At 45.1% G+C, this 17,635-nt stretch overlaps 1 protein-coding gene across 3 annotated transcripts in view; it reads right to left on the reverse strand.

The window, feature by feature from the left end:
• Positions 1 to 17,635, reverse strand: part of LOC120059190 (ankyrin repeat and SAM domain-containing protein 1A-like) — a 107,706-nt gene that overhangs the window by 36,346 nt on the left and 53,725 nt on the right. For 2 of the 3 annotated variants that reach the window (XM_039008051.1, XM_039008049.1), the window contains exons 13-14: positions 16,417 to 16,534; positions 10,819 to 11,345 (exon numbers count right to left, since the gene is read on the reverse strand). In XM_039008051.1, coding sequence (XP_038863979.1) covers positions 10,819 to 11,345; positions 16,417 to 16,534 — 645 coding nt within the window. The remainder of the gene's footprint in view (positions 1 to 10,818; positions 11,346 to 16,416; positions 16,535 to 17,635) is intronic. The other variant, XM_039008050.1, reaches the window with a different exon arrangement.

A 17,635-nucleotide genomic window follows, 5' to 3' on the forward strand; every position in this document is an offset into this window, starting at 1 on the left:
TTGGACAATACAGCCCAGCCAGCATCCTCTGTCTGTCTGAGTGGCTGTGCTATACGCTGCTGTCTGGTAATCTGGCTAGGAGCTGTGGCTCTCAGGGGAAAGAGAGTAATGCTAGAGTAATGTTATGCTACATTCTTTCATGGAGGAGATGTCTGGATTCTATCTCCCCCTCCAGAACCTGACTGCCAAACCCTGTACCTCTCTGTAATGGTCTACCAGCCTGTGACTCAGGACAATACCCTGAATACACCTCCTTAGAGCACATGGGACCCGAAAGGTGCCAATAGGAAGAAATGATTGATTACTGTACATCACACAGCTGTATACACACACACACACACACACACACACACACACAATGCATTACTAGCACCATTCAACCTTGATATTTTGGCACCCCTCATCCAACATAAGAATCAGCTTTCAAGGCTGCAGTTGGCTGGCTGTGACAGACAGGTCTAATATACTGTGAGACTAAGTAAATACATCCTGATCTGAGCAGAGGATATAACGGCCTGGTGGTTCCTCAAGGTACGGCCTATAGGCCTATATACACAGCCAAGGAAGCTTCTCACTGGGATAGATACTCATAACCAAACACAGAGCTGAGACAAGGTTTTAATCCATATATAGGTCCTAGAGACACATCCATTGTGAGAGGGGCTCTCTAGTGTCTATGGGCACCATCAACCTGATAGGATGAGAAGAGGTCAGAGGTCAGGGGGGTGTTAAAGGTCAACAGCTGAGGAGGGAGTGGGTTAGCTACCAGGTGGGGTTGGGGTCAGAGTGATGTAGATAAAAAATTCAGAAAGATGGAGGGAGATGGAAATGGAGAGAGAGTGATAGAGAGAGAGACAAAGACAGAGAGAGCCCTTAGGCACCGAGACCCAGGGCCAGCTGGCAGAGGAAAGCGGAAAGCGTGCCCAGACCAAGGAGCCGAGCCTCACATTGGCAAGCTAGCACCGAGAGCAGGGCCTGGAGAGGCCATTCAAAGGGCCTAAACACTAACACAACACCCTCTGAACAGGTGCCACGGGATCTACACTGACACTGGTACACAGCACAATCAATAGTCTTCACCAAATGCCCCAGAGTGACCCTCCATTGGTCACCCCAGGCGATGACACACCACACAGAGTTTGGTTTGATTCCAGCAGCAGGTCCTAACCCACAGCATGGGGATTTACCGCTCTTATTTCTACAGGGTCTCTAGCCATCTCCTCTCTCAGAGGGAGAATCTGGGAAAAGAGCTTAACCCTCTCCAAACAAACAGAGTGCTAACAGATACAGAAAAAGATCATAGCAACATTGATATACTCTCAAAAAACAGCCTGTGGAGTTTAAAAATGCCACAGTAGATTAGGCAGAAGTCTTGATCAATGAGGTTGGCTAAAGTAGGAAAACATCCTTGGCTTAGTTAAGATGGAAAAGAAAATGTTACAATATTATTAATATTAATGAAAAAAAAGAGGTAGGCTACAACATAATTTCTATGAATGGAAAATTGAAAGACACTGTGTAAAGAGAATCAATATACTCACAAAAGCTGGCTTCATAGTGGCCATGGGATCCGTGGGGAGCAGGACAAAAAATGAAGCAAAAGTGAAGTGGGCTGTTAGATGACTACCCTTTCTTCTCAGTCTCTGTCTATGCGTCGCCTTCCCGCTCTCTTTCTTCTTCTCTCTCTATCCCCTCCCATCTGTGGGTCTACTCTAACTGGCCCACACAATGTATCCCCTGGATTGTCATGTTCAGTATGATCCTAAGACTGAGAATAACCTGCATTAGCATGGGCATTAAACACACACACCGTAACACACACAAACACTTAAATGCAGAAGCGCAGGCCAAGACCTCATGCAAGTCAAATCTCCTCGTCTGTAAAGGCAGGCTGTGTGTGTAAAGAGAAGAGGGTGTTAGAATAGGAGGAGTTAGCAGACCCAGACACACAATGAAATAGCTTTTTTTGGTGCCCTGGGACCCCCTCGTCCACACGCTGTCACACAGCTCAGTAGAGTGTTCCAGAGCAGCCAGCCGTGACCAGCAAGATGGCCGCCCGCAGCCAGGCTGGCTGCTCCTCACAGCAACAGTAGGGAGGGAGAGACTTTAAAAACGGACCTATTTACAGAGGATATTCACAGGCTTCTAAATAACTAAAACAAAGGATGGGGAAAGTTAGAAAACATACTTATGCTTAATATTGCTTTCATTTGTTAAACATTCCATCAATGATGCAGACCGAGTACTTGAGGTTTTCTTGAAAACAGTGCGAGAACAGAGTTTCAGCAAAGAGAAATTTCTCAAGCTAAGAAGCAATTTGTTTATTTTGGGCCATTTGAATGTAAAACAATCACAGTAAGGTATTTAATTCTTACCCAGAAATGATTTGATGTTGAGATAAAAACACCTGCATTAGACCTTTAAGAAAACTATCCAATGGGTGATGAGTTAGGTATAATGTAACCCAGGGCAACCCCTCCTGGGTGACTGAGTATTACAGCCCTATTAACTATTCAATAGACAACAAAAAATACGAAATAGAAAAGTCATGAAAACGAGGACATAAAAAAAATCTGAAAATGAACTTTTTCTTGCCAAAGGAAAGAACTTGCATACCGTACTCTCTCTTACACACACATATGCATCACGGACAGGCTACATGCTAATCCGAGTGATGCGTTGAAAGGCAACGTTCGGCTGTTATCTTGAACAATGCAGCTCAGGGTTTCTGCATTAGCATTCACCTCGGCTAGGTTGTTGAGCAAACTGTCAACTCTCCGGGCTGCTACACTGCAATAAGTGATCCTACCTGACCAGCTGACAACCTTCAGGCTCAGGGGGTGGACAGAGAGCGACAGGGAGCCTGTGAATACAGACAAGGCGGCAATAATGGGCATTGTAGGAACTGAGATCTCTGGTAACCGTCAAACCTTTACATGAAAGGTGTGTGAAGAAAAACAGAGATTGTCTTTTAAACGTTCAAATATGAAGCAATGCTGCCACTACTCATAGGAGGTACAAGTACTCAAAACAGGTCAGGGTACTCAAGAGGTTGCAGTACGTAAATGAAGCCACTACCCTGAACACAACAGAAGGTCTCCTCGTACCTACTTAGATTCCGTCACACAGGAACACAACTCCACCTCAAATCAAATCAAAGTTTAATTGTCACGTGCACCGAATACAAGGTGTAGACCTTACAGTGAAATGGTTACTTACAAGCCCTAACCAACAGTGCAATTTGAAAGTAAAAAATAGGTATTAGGTAAACAATAGATAAGTAAAGAAATACAAAAAAACCTGTGAAATGACAGTGAAAATAACAGTAGCGAGGCTATATACAGGTGTGGGGGCACCGGTTACTTGGGCTAATTGAGGTAATATGTACATGTACACTACCGTTCAAAAGTTTGGGGTCACTTTGAAAGAAAAGCAAATTTTTTGTTCATAAAAAAACATTGATCAGATATACAGTGTAGACATTGTTAATGTTGTAAATGACTATTGTAGCTGGAAACAACAGATTTTTTATGGAATATCTACATAGGCGTACAGAGGCCCATTATCAGCAACCATCACTCCTGTGTTCCAATGGCACGTTGTGTTAGCTAATCCAAGTTTATCATTTTAAAAGGCTAATTGATCATTAGAAAACCCTTTTGCAATTATGTTAGCACAGTTGAAAACTGTTGTTCTGATTAAAGAAGCAATACAACTGGCCTTCTTTAGACTAGTTGAATATCTGGAGCGTCAGCATTTGTTGGTTCGATTACATGCTCAAAATGGCCAGAAACAAAGCACTTTCTTCTGAAACTCGTCAGTCTATTCTTGTTCTGAGAATTGAAGGCTATTCCATGCGAGAAATTGCCAATTGAACAGCGCAAACTGGCTCTAACCAGAATAGAAAGAGGAGCTGGAGGCCCCGGTGCACAACTGAGCAAGAGGACAAGTACATTAGAGTGTCTAGTTTGAGAAACAGATGCCTCACAAGTCCTCAACTGGCAGCTTCATTAAATAGTACCCGCAAAACACCAGTCTCAACGTCAACAGTGAAGAGGCGACTCCGGGATGCTGGCCTTCTAGGCAGAGTTGCAAAGAAAAGGCCTCATCTCAGACTTGCCAATAAAAATAAAAGATTACAATGCAAATAGTCCGGGAAGCTATTTGATTACCTATTCAGGAGTCTTATGGCTTGGGGGTAAAAGCTGTTGAGAAGCCTTTTGGTCCTAGACTAAGTGCTCCGGTACCGCTTGCCATGCGGTAGCAGAGAGAACAGTCTATGACTGGGGTGGCTGGGGTCTTTGACTATTTTTTGGGCCTTCCTCTGATGCCTGGTGTAGAGGTCCTGGGTGGTAGGCAGCTTAGCCCCAGTGATGTACTGGGCCGTACGCACTACCCTCTGTAGTGCCTTGTGGTCAGAGGCCGAGCAGTTGTCGTACCAGGCAGTGATGCAACCAGTTAGGATGCTCTCGATGTTGCAGCTGTAGAACCTTTTGAGGATCTGAGGACCCATGCCAAATCTTTTTAGTTTCCTGAGGGGGAATAGGTTTTGTCGTGCCCTCTTCACGACTGTCTTGGTGTGTTTAGACCATTCTAGTTTGTTGGTGATGTGGACAGAAAGGAACTTGAAGCTCTCAACCTGCTCCACTACAGCCCCGTCAATGAGAATGGGGGCGTGCTAGGTCCTCCTTTTCCTGTAGGCCACAATCATCTCCTTTATCTTGATTACGTTGAGGGATAGGTTGTTATTCTAACACCACCCGGCCAGGTCTCTGACCTCTTACACTGTTGTGTCGTCTACAAACTTAATGATGGTGTTGGAGTCGTGCCTGGCCATGCAGCCGTGGGTGAACCGGGAGTACAGGAGGGGACTGAGCACGCACCCCTGAGGGGCTCCAGTGTTGAGGAACAGCGTGGCAGATGTGTTGCTACCTACCCTCACCACCTGGGGAGGCCCATCAGAAAGTCCAGGATCCAGTTGCAGACGGAGGTGTTTAGTCCCAGGATCTTTAGGTGCTCTGTGACTAGATCCTGCCACAGGCAAGGGAACACTAGTCTCCAAGCGGATAACCCTCTTCTTTCCTTTGCTGCTTAGGTTCAACTCCTACATTACGCAACCAGATCCATTGAGGCTATTCTCATTGACAGACATTTAAGGAGAGCAGTGTAACGAGATTTCAATTTACACAAAATGTTCAGTTTACATTTCATCCTTGCCTTACCTATTCGTTGTGATTGGCAACGTGACATTCTTATTAAGCTCAGTCAATTCAGATCTAAATATCTAATTGTAGAGAATAGACATACACTGTATAATAAGGGAGAGCCGACCAGGAAATAACATCTGCAGGATTATAGCTGGTGCTGCTCTGATCAGTAGGGAGCTGCTGTGGTGTGGCGTCTCCTCTTCCTATCGCCACACAACTGCATCATGACTTAATCCACAGGCAGCCTCTAGGAAAGGCTAAATCCCATCTTCCAGCTCCAGGACTTCATGAGGTCAGGTGTTCAATCAAGCTGTGGGTGATTACAGCGTACAGAGTCGGATCTGGCTCCTGTGTCACTCATAATGTAGGCTAGTCCCAGTAGCTACAGTATCGTTAGGAGGGTATAAAGTATCGTCATATTGCTGAACGTTTCAGCAGGGGAACTAAAGATTCAAGTCGGCCAGCTGTTCCAGTCTGGTGACCCCATTATCCACTTGGGACCAAATGCTCTACAACAGAGAGAAGAACCACACTGATAATACTAACACTGTGCCTGCAGGAGGGGACTGGAATGACAGAGCACTTTGAAGTAATGGGACAAAGTTCATTCTGTGCAACTTCTAATAAACTGTTTTTGATTTGAAGTAATTTGATATTGGAAAACGATGTACCTATTTAGAAGGTGAATGACCTTGACGATGGCTGTGACACAGGCGCATTCATGAAGTTCACAGCATAACATTTGAACAGTAGCTTCATGAAAGTAATTTAACTGGTGAATGAATATGTTTAATATGTCTTACAGTTGTACAAACAGAATGTTATGACTGGAATCTCGATACAAAAGTGAAACAGTCTGTTCTCTTCAGTTTATCTTCCCCTCCTCCCTCTCCCATTGTCAGAGTGTAATAGTCAGCACAGCAGACCCCCCACTTCTCTATTCTTTTTCGCCCTATAACAAAGACCAAACAGCAAAAACATACACATGATCAATTACAAATCTTAGAATCAGCTATTAAAAAGACTACCAGAGCCCACTGGCCTCTCCGATTACATTGAATGAACTACAGGACAAAATACAAACCCTCCAACCCAAAAAGGTCTGTGGTATTGATAGTAGGGATGCACAATATACCGGTAAGCATATCGGAATCAGCCGATATTAGCTAAAAATGGCAACATCGGCATCGGCCTGATGTCTAGTTTAACGGCGATGTGTAAAACCGATGTCAAAGCTGACGTACATACCTACCTCTATTACGTAGGTAGATTACGTAATGACCCCACAAAAAATATAGCGCTACATGCAACACAGCATTCCTAACCTAGCCCACAATGTCTGCTGTGTGGATCGAGCAGTCAACAAGTCGAGCAGTCATTTGAAAGAGTAAGAAAATTACAGCGAGACAACTCAAAGGTGAAATCCATTAACACCAAGATAATGGAATTCATTGCCCTTGACACTCAACCGTTCTCTGTCGTGGGTGATGTTAGCTTTCGCCGATGGGTCGAGCACCGGTACACACTACCAAGTAGGCGCTATTTATCATATGTTGCCCTACCGGAGTTACTCAGTATTTTTGAAACTCACATCCATGAGCTAACGTTACTTGCTATGGGCGTCACTGCTATCAGCTTCACGACGGACATGTGGACCAGCGATGTCAGCCCCATGAGCATTATTAGTCTGACAGCACAGTGGGTCGACGAGGATTTCGTACTGAGGAAAGCCGTATTGCATGCTCAAGAATGTGCTGGTTCTCATAACGCTGCTGCCATTTCAATGGCATTTGAGAACATGTTTGAAACTTGTAAACATGAACACTCCTAGCTCCATTCAAACATCTGACTCGAGAAATAAGCTCAACTGTGTCTGCAGCAGACGTGATACCCTGTCATGTCATTGAAACGCCTGCTCAACAAAAATGTCAACACAGACCGTTGGGTTAACTTGGAAATGTACTCTACTAGAGACTGTGAACAAGCGATTCCATGGCATTTTCTCTGAGCCTCTACTGTGTCGCCACCATGCTCAATGCTAGGTACAAAGACCGCTACTTCACTGTACTAGAATGCTTAAAAGGCTGCTCAAACTTTAAATATGGGTTATGGGTATCGGCCAAAAATGTAATATCGGTGCATCCCTAGTTGATGGTATCCAAATTGAACTAAAATATACAGGCCACAAATTCCAATTGGCTATACTTAAACTCTTTAACATCATGCTCAGATCTGGCTGATCACCCAAATCCCAAAAAGCGGAGAGAAATTTGACCATGAGATCAACAGCAACCTTAGGAAAATCCTCTGCATTAACAGCAGACACCTACATTTCCTGAGCAAATGTCAAATTGGCTTTATTAACACATTTCTGTACGGCAGACCACATATTTCACCCTGCACACCCTAATTAACAAACAAAACAAACGCAAAGTCTTCTCATGCTTTGTTGATTTCAAAAAAGCTTTTGACTATTTGGAATAAGGATCTGCTATATACATTGATGGAAAGTGGTGCTGAGGAAAAACCTTAAATCCATGTACACAAATAACAAGTGGTGCAGTTAAAAATGGGCAGAAAATGCAGATTTCATTCCTCAGTGTCGTGGGGTGAGACAGGGATGTAGCTTGAGCCGCAGCCTCTTCAACATACAGTATATATCAACAAATTGGCAAGGCACTTGAACAGTCTGCAGGCACCCAGTCTCACCCAACTAGAATCTGAGGTCAAATGTCTACTGTTAGATGAAGATCTGGTGCTTTCATCTCCAAACAAGGAGGGCCTACATTAGCACGTTGATCTTCTGCACAGATTCTGTCCGACCTGGGCCTTGACAGTGAATCTCAGTAAGACTAAATGAATGGTGTTCCAAAAAAGGTCCAGTTGCCAGGACAACAAATACAAATTCCACCTAGACACCCGTTGCCCTAGAGAACACAAAAAAACTATACCTACCTCAGCCTAAACATCAGCGCCACAGGTAACTTCCACAAAGCTGTGAACAATCTGAGAGACAAGGCAAGAAGGGCCTATGCCATCAAAAGGAACATAAAATCCAACATCCCAATTAGGATCTGGCAACAAACAAAAATTATAGAATCAGTTATAGAACCCATTGACAGTTGTGAGGTCTGGGGACCGCTCAACAACCAAGAATTCACAAAATGGGACAAACGCCAAATTGAGACTCTGCATGTGGAATTCTGGAAACAGAGAAACACCAAATAATGAATGCAGAGCAGAATTGGGACGATACCAGCGAATTATCAAATTCCAGAAAAGACAATCACCTAAAAGATCAGCGATTCCCAAACCTTCCATAACAAAGCCCTCACCTACAGAAAGATGAACCTGGAGAAGAGTTCCCTCAGCAAGCTGGTCCTGGGGCTCTGTTCACGAACACAAACACACCCCACAGAGCCCCAGGACAGCAACACAATTAGACCCAACCAAATCATGAGAAAACTAAAATATATATTGGAAAGAACTAAACAAAAAACAAAGCAAACTGGAATGCTATTTGGCCCTAAACAGAGAGTACACAGTGTCAGAATACCTGACCACTGTGACTGACACAAAATTAAGGAAAGCTTTGACTTAACTCCCATATCTATTAGATGGAATACGACAGATGGAATACGACAGATGGAATACCACAAATGGAATACCACAGATGGAATACCACAGAGTGGTATTTGTTTTCCCTTTCGTACTTCAACTATTTGCACATTGTTACAACACTGCACATAGACAATAATATAACATTTGAAATGTCTATTATTTTAAAACTTTTCGCTGTTAATTTGATTGTTTATTATCTATTCCACTTGCTTTAGCAATATAAACATGTTTCCCATGCCAATAAATGGTATATAAATAAATACATTCCCTTTGCATTGAATGTAATAGCCTTTTGTAGATAAAATAGCTGAGTGTGTTGAGGAGAGGCATCAATGGCTCAAATAAACAGGCCATTGAGATAATGATCTGTGGTTCAGTTCCTTGAGTGGTGTTGCGTGTCACACTCACTGACTGTCCCTCCACTTCCTCTCTACAGCTGTCATCACAACTATACTACTGGGACTGAGTCTGAGCTGTGTGTCTGAAGTGACACCCTATTCCCTAGGCCTATACAGAGCCTTGGCCAAAAGTATTGCACTATATAGTGAATAAAGTGCTAATTTGGATACAGCCATAGCCTAGCTCTTGTTGTCATTCCTCTCAGCTGAGGTGAAGGTGGGGCACAAAAGATTCTACTCTGGGTTGATTATCAATTATTTTGGCTGATGGAACAAAAATACAATTCTCTCCTGCTCCATCACCCCTCTTGGAGAGGTCAGGGAGAGGGGTCATCTAAAAGCATACTTCTGTGTAGGACCCCTCAAGGTCGGGCACACAGGCAGGCTCTGCTCTGGCCACCTGCATACTAACCACAGAGAAGAGAAACCAGGATATCGACCCCCATCTTTCCCGTTATCACGACTCCCAGTGCCTGTTGGTATAGGGTTGTGTAAAGGTACACCGACTGACCGCAGAGCAACGCGATCTGGTCACTGTGGAGAGCCTGTTACTTGAGCACCTGGCTGACTCCCTCTGCTCGGCATCACAAATGTATCATGGCTGATTCTGCCACAGACATAATAGGGGAATCGAGTCATGTGGAGTCATTACACTGCCAGTTCGCAGACAAAGGATGTAAATAGTGGAAGATTTAAAGTGGATTTAACAATCCATGCAGATTGCATCTCAAAATCCCATAATGGTGCAGTTACATGCATGTTGCGGATAACACTTATTCCAAATGGCTCTATTTTAGAATACTGAATAAAAAGTGTGTGTTCAAGGCAACCCTAAAAACAGTTGCCCATCTCCAGGGGAGCTCAGATTAGGTTGGAGTGTAACACCATGGCAACCTGAGGAGGCGGGGTCAGTCCTGAAGGGAGGATAGAGCTGCAACTCAATGGCCTTCTCCTCCGCTCTCCTCGTCTCACTTTCCAACTCTTTGTCTAGGCCTATCTATCCTGTTACTTTTTCAGCTCCTCCTCACATTTTAGCCCCATCTTTCCGTCACTTCTAATCTCTCTCTCTCTCTCCTCTCCCTGGCTCTGTATTCTTTGTTATCGGCCCCTCAGACAGGGTATTTCAGTTCTGAATGGCTGGATATATACAATTTTGAATATTATCTTCTCACTGCAGTGATAGACCGGGTTTCAGCAGGGTTAATACAGAGTTTAGGGGCAGAAAAACGACTGATATGAATGAGAAAACCTGGCTAAAGAGAGGGGTGTGTGTGGATCTCACTCATGCAGGCCTAATGTTCCCGAGTCTCTCAGCTCCATGATGTCATTCTACTGTACAGCTTAACCCCTCGATAACTAGACAACAGCTCCATGATGTCATTCTACTGTACAGGCAAACCCCTCGATAACTAGACAACAGCTCCATGAGGAGGGCTATAATGTGACCATGTAGTGTCCTTTCACCTGTAACACTATATGGTGATGGTATAGAAGTCATCCCTGAGAACTCACCCAGGTGAGTGTATAAACTATGAATACAGAACACCATATTATAACATAAGTCCAACGGAACAGTGAAGCAAGGGTCTTACCTCGTCCCATTCAGAGGCGAAAGAGGGCGACTTCTCCAGCCGCTTCTTGGCTGCACTGCAGTTGGAGACGGACTCACTCCGGCTGCCCAGCCCTCCCTCCTCCTCGCTAGGCGGCGATACCAGCAGGTCCGAGTCCGACTTGGAGAGGCTGCGGGCCAGCTTCAGGTCCCCAGGGGGATGCATCCTGCCAGCAGGCACAGCCCTAGACCCAAAGTCCCTCATCCTGTCTCTGTCTCTGTCCCTGGGCACCCCCTTAGACACTGTGGCATAGATGGCTTTGGGGTCACAGTCTGTCAGGATGGCAGCCATGTTGATGTTTGGAGGAGGCAGAAGCGGAGCTTCTGTTGTTTTGGTGGGGACCGTTGGAGCTGGCGCCGGCTGTTGGCCTTGGCTGGACTGTGTCAGTACCCCACCTGGCAGCCTGCTGAGGGGCTCCACCTGACAGTCAAAGACAGGCGAGGAGCCGTGCAAGAGGCCTGTGAACACTTCAGGTACTGCGACTAGGTCCTGGCCGAGTAGGGAGTTATCTGTAGAGATGAGAGGAGACCAGGAGAGTTAGGAGGAGAGACTAAAGAGCAGGGAGTTATCTGTAGAGATGAGAGGAGACCAGGAGAGTTAGGGGGAGAGACTAAAGAGCAGGGAGTTATCTGTAGAGATGAGAGGAGACCAGAAGAGTTAGGGGGAGAGACTAAAGAGCAGGGAGTAATGAGTAAGGAGTAGTGAGTCAAGGCAGGCAGGAGGCTGGACTGAGACTGAAGGTAGATATCTAGCATGACTAATAACACCGCCCCCACAGCCCCAGAAACAGATCTGTGTTTGTTTGGGCATGAGAGAGAAGGAGAGACGGACCTACAGAATGCTGTCCGAAGCACTGGAAGACAGATAATTCCAATCCCAGCTTGCAGCCATCTCTCTGGAAGTTTGTTACATTACTCAATGCTCTGCCATTTTTTTCCCACTCCTCCAACCCTGCCTGTCTCTGTGTGTGTCTCACTCCCTTTGAGATAACCAGCAGCAGCCCCTGTTTGAGGTCAGGTTCCACAGAAATGATACAGCACTGAGGAATCCCCACAGGAAATCAGCAAAAAAAGAAACCGGATGGGAGCAAGACAACAAGCATACTGCACCATCTGTGCGCACGCACGCACAAAAAAACACATTTGGACACAGACAGAAACACAAGAACAAACAGAAACTTACTTCTTATGCTTCGAGCTATAGCATGAAAACAATCCCTGCTTACAGATCCTGTACAGCCGATCCAGTTGAAAACAATATGCGTTTCCCCTCAAAACAACAGGCCCTCTTTCTCTCCCCCTCGAAGGAGACACTGACACCCAAGCCTGTTTTTCCACCATCAAATCGACCACCGGATGAGAGTTGAGCCAGGTTGTGCCTCTGTTCCCCTTCTGCCTGTCAAGCTCCCCCTCTGTCCCTCCCTTCTTGTACTTCTCTCTGAGCCAGAGCTGTGTAAACCAAAGCTATGTAGAGCTGTAGCTGTGTGAGCTCTCTGCCTGCCTGTCCCAACTCACAAGCCGCTGACTGCATCTCTGGGATTGTAACTCTGGGATCACTCCATCCACTCTGTCTGACTCTCAGCCACAATCCTGATAATTAGGCTTCTGACACATGATTAATGTGTGTGTGTGTGTGTGTGTGTGTGTGTGTGTGTGTGTGTGTGTGTGTCCTCATTGCCAATGCCGGTGAGAGGGTCGTGGTGTTTGGTGACAGGGAAACTGGGACAGTGTCAGTGACGTCACAGCGGGGCAGTGGCCCCTTCAGTGTGTTTTAGTTTGTCCTTCAGGGCAGAAGACAGCTACAAAAAGACTGCAGTTACTCCAAGCATTCTAATGAAGCTCTCTCTCAACAGGACATAGGGTTGCCAATACCATTCAGTCATTCAAACAGCTCTCAAAACAATATATTCAACTCTAAAAAGAGCTCTGTTAGAGATTAATATCGGTCCAGGGGAAACAGTAACAGTTACTCCACCCTGTATGTCAGCTTGGTAGGAGCTGGTACACTATGCTCTATGCACTGTTTAGCTTACAGGCCATTTGCAGTGAGGCAGAGTACCAACGCCCTGTGCCCATCTACGCTCAGCTGCCTACTACTCAATTTGGAAAGATATGTGAGTGTGTGTGTATACGTGTGTGTGTATAAACATATGGAGAGACCACAGCCAAACACCCACCCTGTCCTTGGCAGCTGTAGAGTGTGAATGACTAATGAGCGAATCGCTATGGCTCCCTTCAACAATCCCCTAGTGTGTTAAACCAACAGGACCCAGACTACAACACCCATGATTCAACGGTCCGACCGGGGCTGGAAACACTGAGATACTCAGTAACCCAATGAGAGACATATGGATATTTACACTGCTTTTATGGAGGGATGATGTCACTGGTTACAGAACACACGTGTGTGTGTGTGTGTGTGTGTGTGTGTGTGTGTGTGTGTGTGTGTGTGTGTGTGTGTGTGTGTGTGTGTGTGTGTGTGTGTTTCATTTGGTGGCTTTGTGAGCAGTGATGTCATGTTAATTCTACAGTTACTGTTGCATTGATGTCACAGAGAGACAGTATGTAGGCCAAGTTATTTACAGCCCCTGGGGAAATTGCTTTTCTATACTCAGACTGGAGAGCATTTTTAGCTCTGTATGTCATGTGTTAGAATGACATTTAAAACTACAGGTGCAAAACTATTGAGATTCTGACCTCAATCTTAATTGAAAAGTCAAAATTATTCAATTGATGTTATACGTTAGTGGGGAACCTGTGTATATGTGATAGAGACTGAGAAGGACAGCACTTTGTAATGGACATTGTTGACGTTAAACTGACACATACATTGATTAGTCTGTTTGGGGGCTCGAGAACATCCCAATTCTAGTCATTCACTATTGGCCAAGTGCAAGGCCAGGATGGGCAGTGTGCTCCACTCTCCACATGTCCCCACAGCAGGCAGAAACCACTAAACACAGCTGTGGTTCTCACTACAGTCAAGCTAGCAAATAGATATGCACTGAGAATTTAGCAGGCTATCATCTATCTAGTGATGCTAGCCTCTCCTGTATGAGTTCACTCTGGCCAAGGCCACATAACCTGATAGTCATAAGATATTATGTCTATGGCAGATAACTTTATCACTATTCAGTATGTGAAATCTCTTCTGCACCCAATTGACTGTGCGTGAGAGTAGTGCACTGTATGGTTAGATGCCTGTGAAACAGGAGGCATGTGGAATCTGTTGGGCATCCTCTGTGATTCCTTCCTTCTGAGGAAGGCAGAGTGTGTGACAGGTGCTCTGCCTCCTCTCTGCTGCTGCTGACAAGGCATGTCTCCATCACACACACACACACACAGCCTCGATGGGGGAGAGATGTGACGGGGCAGGGGTTAAGAGTAGCAGGGAGTGTGAGCAGGGCCCTAATCCCAATCCCTGAGAGGCAGCTGCTTTCAGATGGTAATGGAGAGGGACTGGGCATACCTGTTTATATTAGAGTCCCCAAACAGCACACATCTCTATCACAGACACAGTCCCCAAACAGCACACATGTATCACAGACACAGCATGCTTAGCTATGTGTCGCTATGTGTCTGTGTTTGCATGATTATGCCCTGCTTGGATATGCATGAGCCTGCTATGGTGCTGTATGAGAGAACGGGCAAACGCAGCAAGATAAACAAAGAACTAGACAGCAAGATGGAAGAGGATAAGATAAAGATTGTCCAATCTCCAACCAATGCATAAAGTGTACAACGTTGCATTTCTAGTAGTGTATTACTGTAAGTACTGTAGGCTGGGGGTTCTTAGATAATAATACAGTGTATGGTCAAATTTGACCAAGAATTCTGTTCCATGTAACAAACCAGATTAGTTTTCTTCAGCTGGCTTGCCAGAGAATGTCAATTCAGCCTGATCTAAACAAGCCTAATCCAGACCCAGAGCTGCTGAGCCTCTAGAATGCCAATCATACATTCCCAGGCAGCACTAATCCAACCCTAGCAATCTCACTCTGCAGTCAGATGCTAATGCATTTCTTACATTACAGTTACAGCGACATGCACGGGTTATGTTTGGCCAAGTCTGCCGTGTTACTCAAGCAAATGTCCTGTCTCCTTTGGCTCCTCAGAGTCAGAGAAGAGCACAGAGCTGCTCATGACCCAGTAGCTGTAACTAGAGTACAGCAGTGAGACATCTGGGACCATGGGGATAGGAGGATGTTGGATTGGAGCACATTTAACAAATCTGATCTAACAATAAGGATGTTTGTCAAATCCATCATGATTTTTGTGTTGTAACAGGCCCACAATGTGTTTTCGCTGCAAAAGTCTTAGAAGTTGTCCCTTTTCAGGTTTAGAAGAAGTGACTGCTAAATGGTAACTGGTGTTCGTATAAACTGATAGCCTAGCGAAATGGGTGCTGGTAGTCAAAGTCGTTTTAAAATATAATGCAGTTGATTGGTGAAAATAACATGAACATGTATTGGGGTTGACATCCATACAGTATTATCCTCCAATTTTTACCTCAACAGTGTGAAATACACATATAAACAACAGCCTAAATGTAGGATCATTTTGCTGGGGGGCAATGAGGACATTCGGGATCTTTCCCTAATGGCATCTTTCCTCCACACGTTTCCATGGCATTTCCAATTTTTTCAGCACTGAGCAAATTTCAGGTCTGCTGAGCGCAAACTTGAACATTGTGAAAATTCTGTGCAACTTCTGGCGCGCGAATATTCTGAACACTTAGGCTGTACACGCTTTAAGTTACAGTTATAACAGTAGGCTACTGTGGCTATTTGATCATAACATAGGCCTATCATAGTGGCCCACTATCAAAAATAATGGAGAAAATTTATCCCATTACATTTTAACATGGAAATAGCTGTTCTATCATTCAGCCTACAGTAGCAGCCAATATGTGGTATTTAATGTAGGCCTACATTCCGTGAGACTTATGCAGGGTTTGACATTAACCTGTTTATCCACTTGTCATTCAGACAAGGAGGTGACTGAAAATGTGTTGTTTTATGCAAGAAAACACTTTGGTACTCGCTTTGATCTCAAAACAAACACATCTACTCACCACCACTTATGGTGTAAACACAGTCCAATTCAAAGGAATGGCACAGATCCATATATGGCAATGGACTATTTGCATATAGGTATACTGCAGCTCTGATTGGTTATGCTGCACTGGTCTGTATAGTATGGGCTGAGTCTTGCCTGTCAATGCAATAGAATCCTACTCTGGTTCCTACAAGAAAATCTCTTGCATAGTTCGTTTTGTTTCGGTATGTTGCATTGAAGTTGGTTTATATTGGCAATTCCCACAGTAGACGGACACGTTGATAGTGTTAACTAAAGGGGAAAACTAGAAAGTTAAGTGAAGTTCAATCTCGTGCTTCTCTGCAGGCTGATATTTCTTCTGCTTGGCAGTCCCGTGGGAGCTGTGTGCCCACGCACGCGCGCAGCTTAGAGGGAACATTGCCCTTTACTGCATCTATGGTCAATGTGGAGCTTAGAAACAAGCACATCTCTCCCACCAGGGACTGCCATCCAGTAGGTAAAGCATGTGGAGGGTGGAACTCACCGCCAGTGGAGCGGAGTCCCGTCCGTCCAGGCCCAACCACAGGAGATCCAGGGAGCTTTAGAGTGTTGCCCGTCTCGCCTGGTGGTCTGAGGTCACTAGGGGCAGTGGGCTTCTGCTGCTGGAGGAGACCAGGGGAGAGATGAGCACACTAACAGCTGTCAATCCCAACTAAAACCACCATCACACTCACTGCTGCCATCACAGCATAGCAGACGATTAGCACAGCGCGAATTAGCCCCACACTATGATATTAAATTAAGAAAGCATCCCAGTGATTGCTGCCACGTTGCCGTGCATCATCATTCCTAATATGAATGATAGCCTCAGATGGCTGGCTGCTGATTAGAACACAGAGGACACCAGTCAGTCAGCCAGCGAGCCAGTCAGCCACACACTCATTTAAAAAAAATATTAGGCAGCAAAGGGACAGTTGTTCCAAATAAGAACCTCAGAAAAAAAACAGATTTGAGATGAGTTTATGGGAGGAGGGGGGAGAGCAACGCAAATAAAACCCTGTGGCAGCTAACTGTATAATAAAAAGGCAGTATAAATAGATATGATAGGATAATAAATAGAAAAGACAGCTTTATAGGGCCCTCCAGTTACATTCGATGAGACAGGGATAGGAGAAGGGGAATTAAAAGAGATGGAGAGGAAAGAGAGGCGGAGAGAGGGAGGAGAGGAGTGAGGGGAGAGGCTGTAAATCTCCAGGAGTCCCGGTGGCCAGGGTTAGCTACAAAGTCACTAAACAGAGACACAGAGATTGACAGAGGACCTCAGTCAGGGAGACATATTTCCTGATGAAGTACCTGTATGTAAGATATTTATCCTCGCAGGATGGAGCAGTACCATGGTGGAAAAATAAATGTTTAGGGAAAAAGATCAGACGCCATGGTTCGATTTCATGTCAAAGCAGAACGTGGAGGAGCCCAGGGACCTTTTATTTTGCTCTTTGTCCATGTCTTTCTCTGTGTAAGCAGTGTGTGACACAGGAGAAAAGATCACTATCATAATTATGAATTGGAAATGTGTTTTTTGCATATCCTACTCTCCCTGAGACGCCCTTAAAGTGTGGGGTCACGGCCAGGGTCTGCCATTATCAATTAGGGTTAAGTGCCTTGCTCAAGGGCACATCGGCAGATCTTTCCCATTAACGGCTTTTCTGTTACTGGCCCAACGCTCCAACTGCTAGGCTACATGCTGCCCTGATATGTAGCTA

This window comes from Salvelinus namaycush, chromosome 14, assembly GCF_016432855.1.
Source record: "Salvelinus namaycush isolate Seneca chromosome 14, SaNama_1.0, whole genome shotgun sequence".
In the NCBI taxonomy this organism is placed as follows: domain Eukaryota; kingdom Metazoa; phylum Chordata; class Actinopteri; order Salmoniformes; family Salmonidae; genus Salvelinus; species Salvelinus namaycush.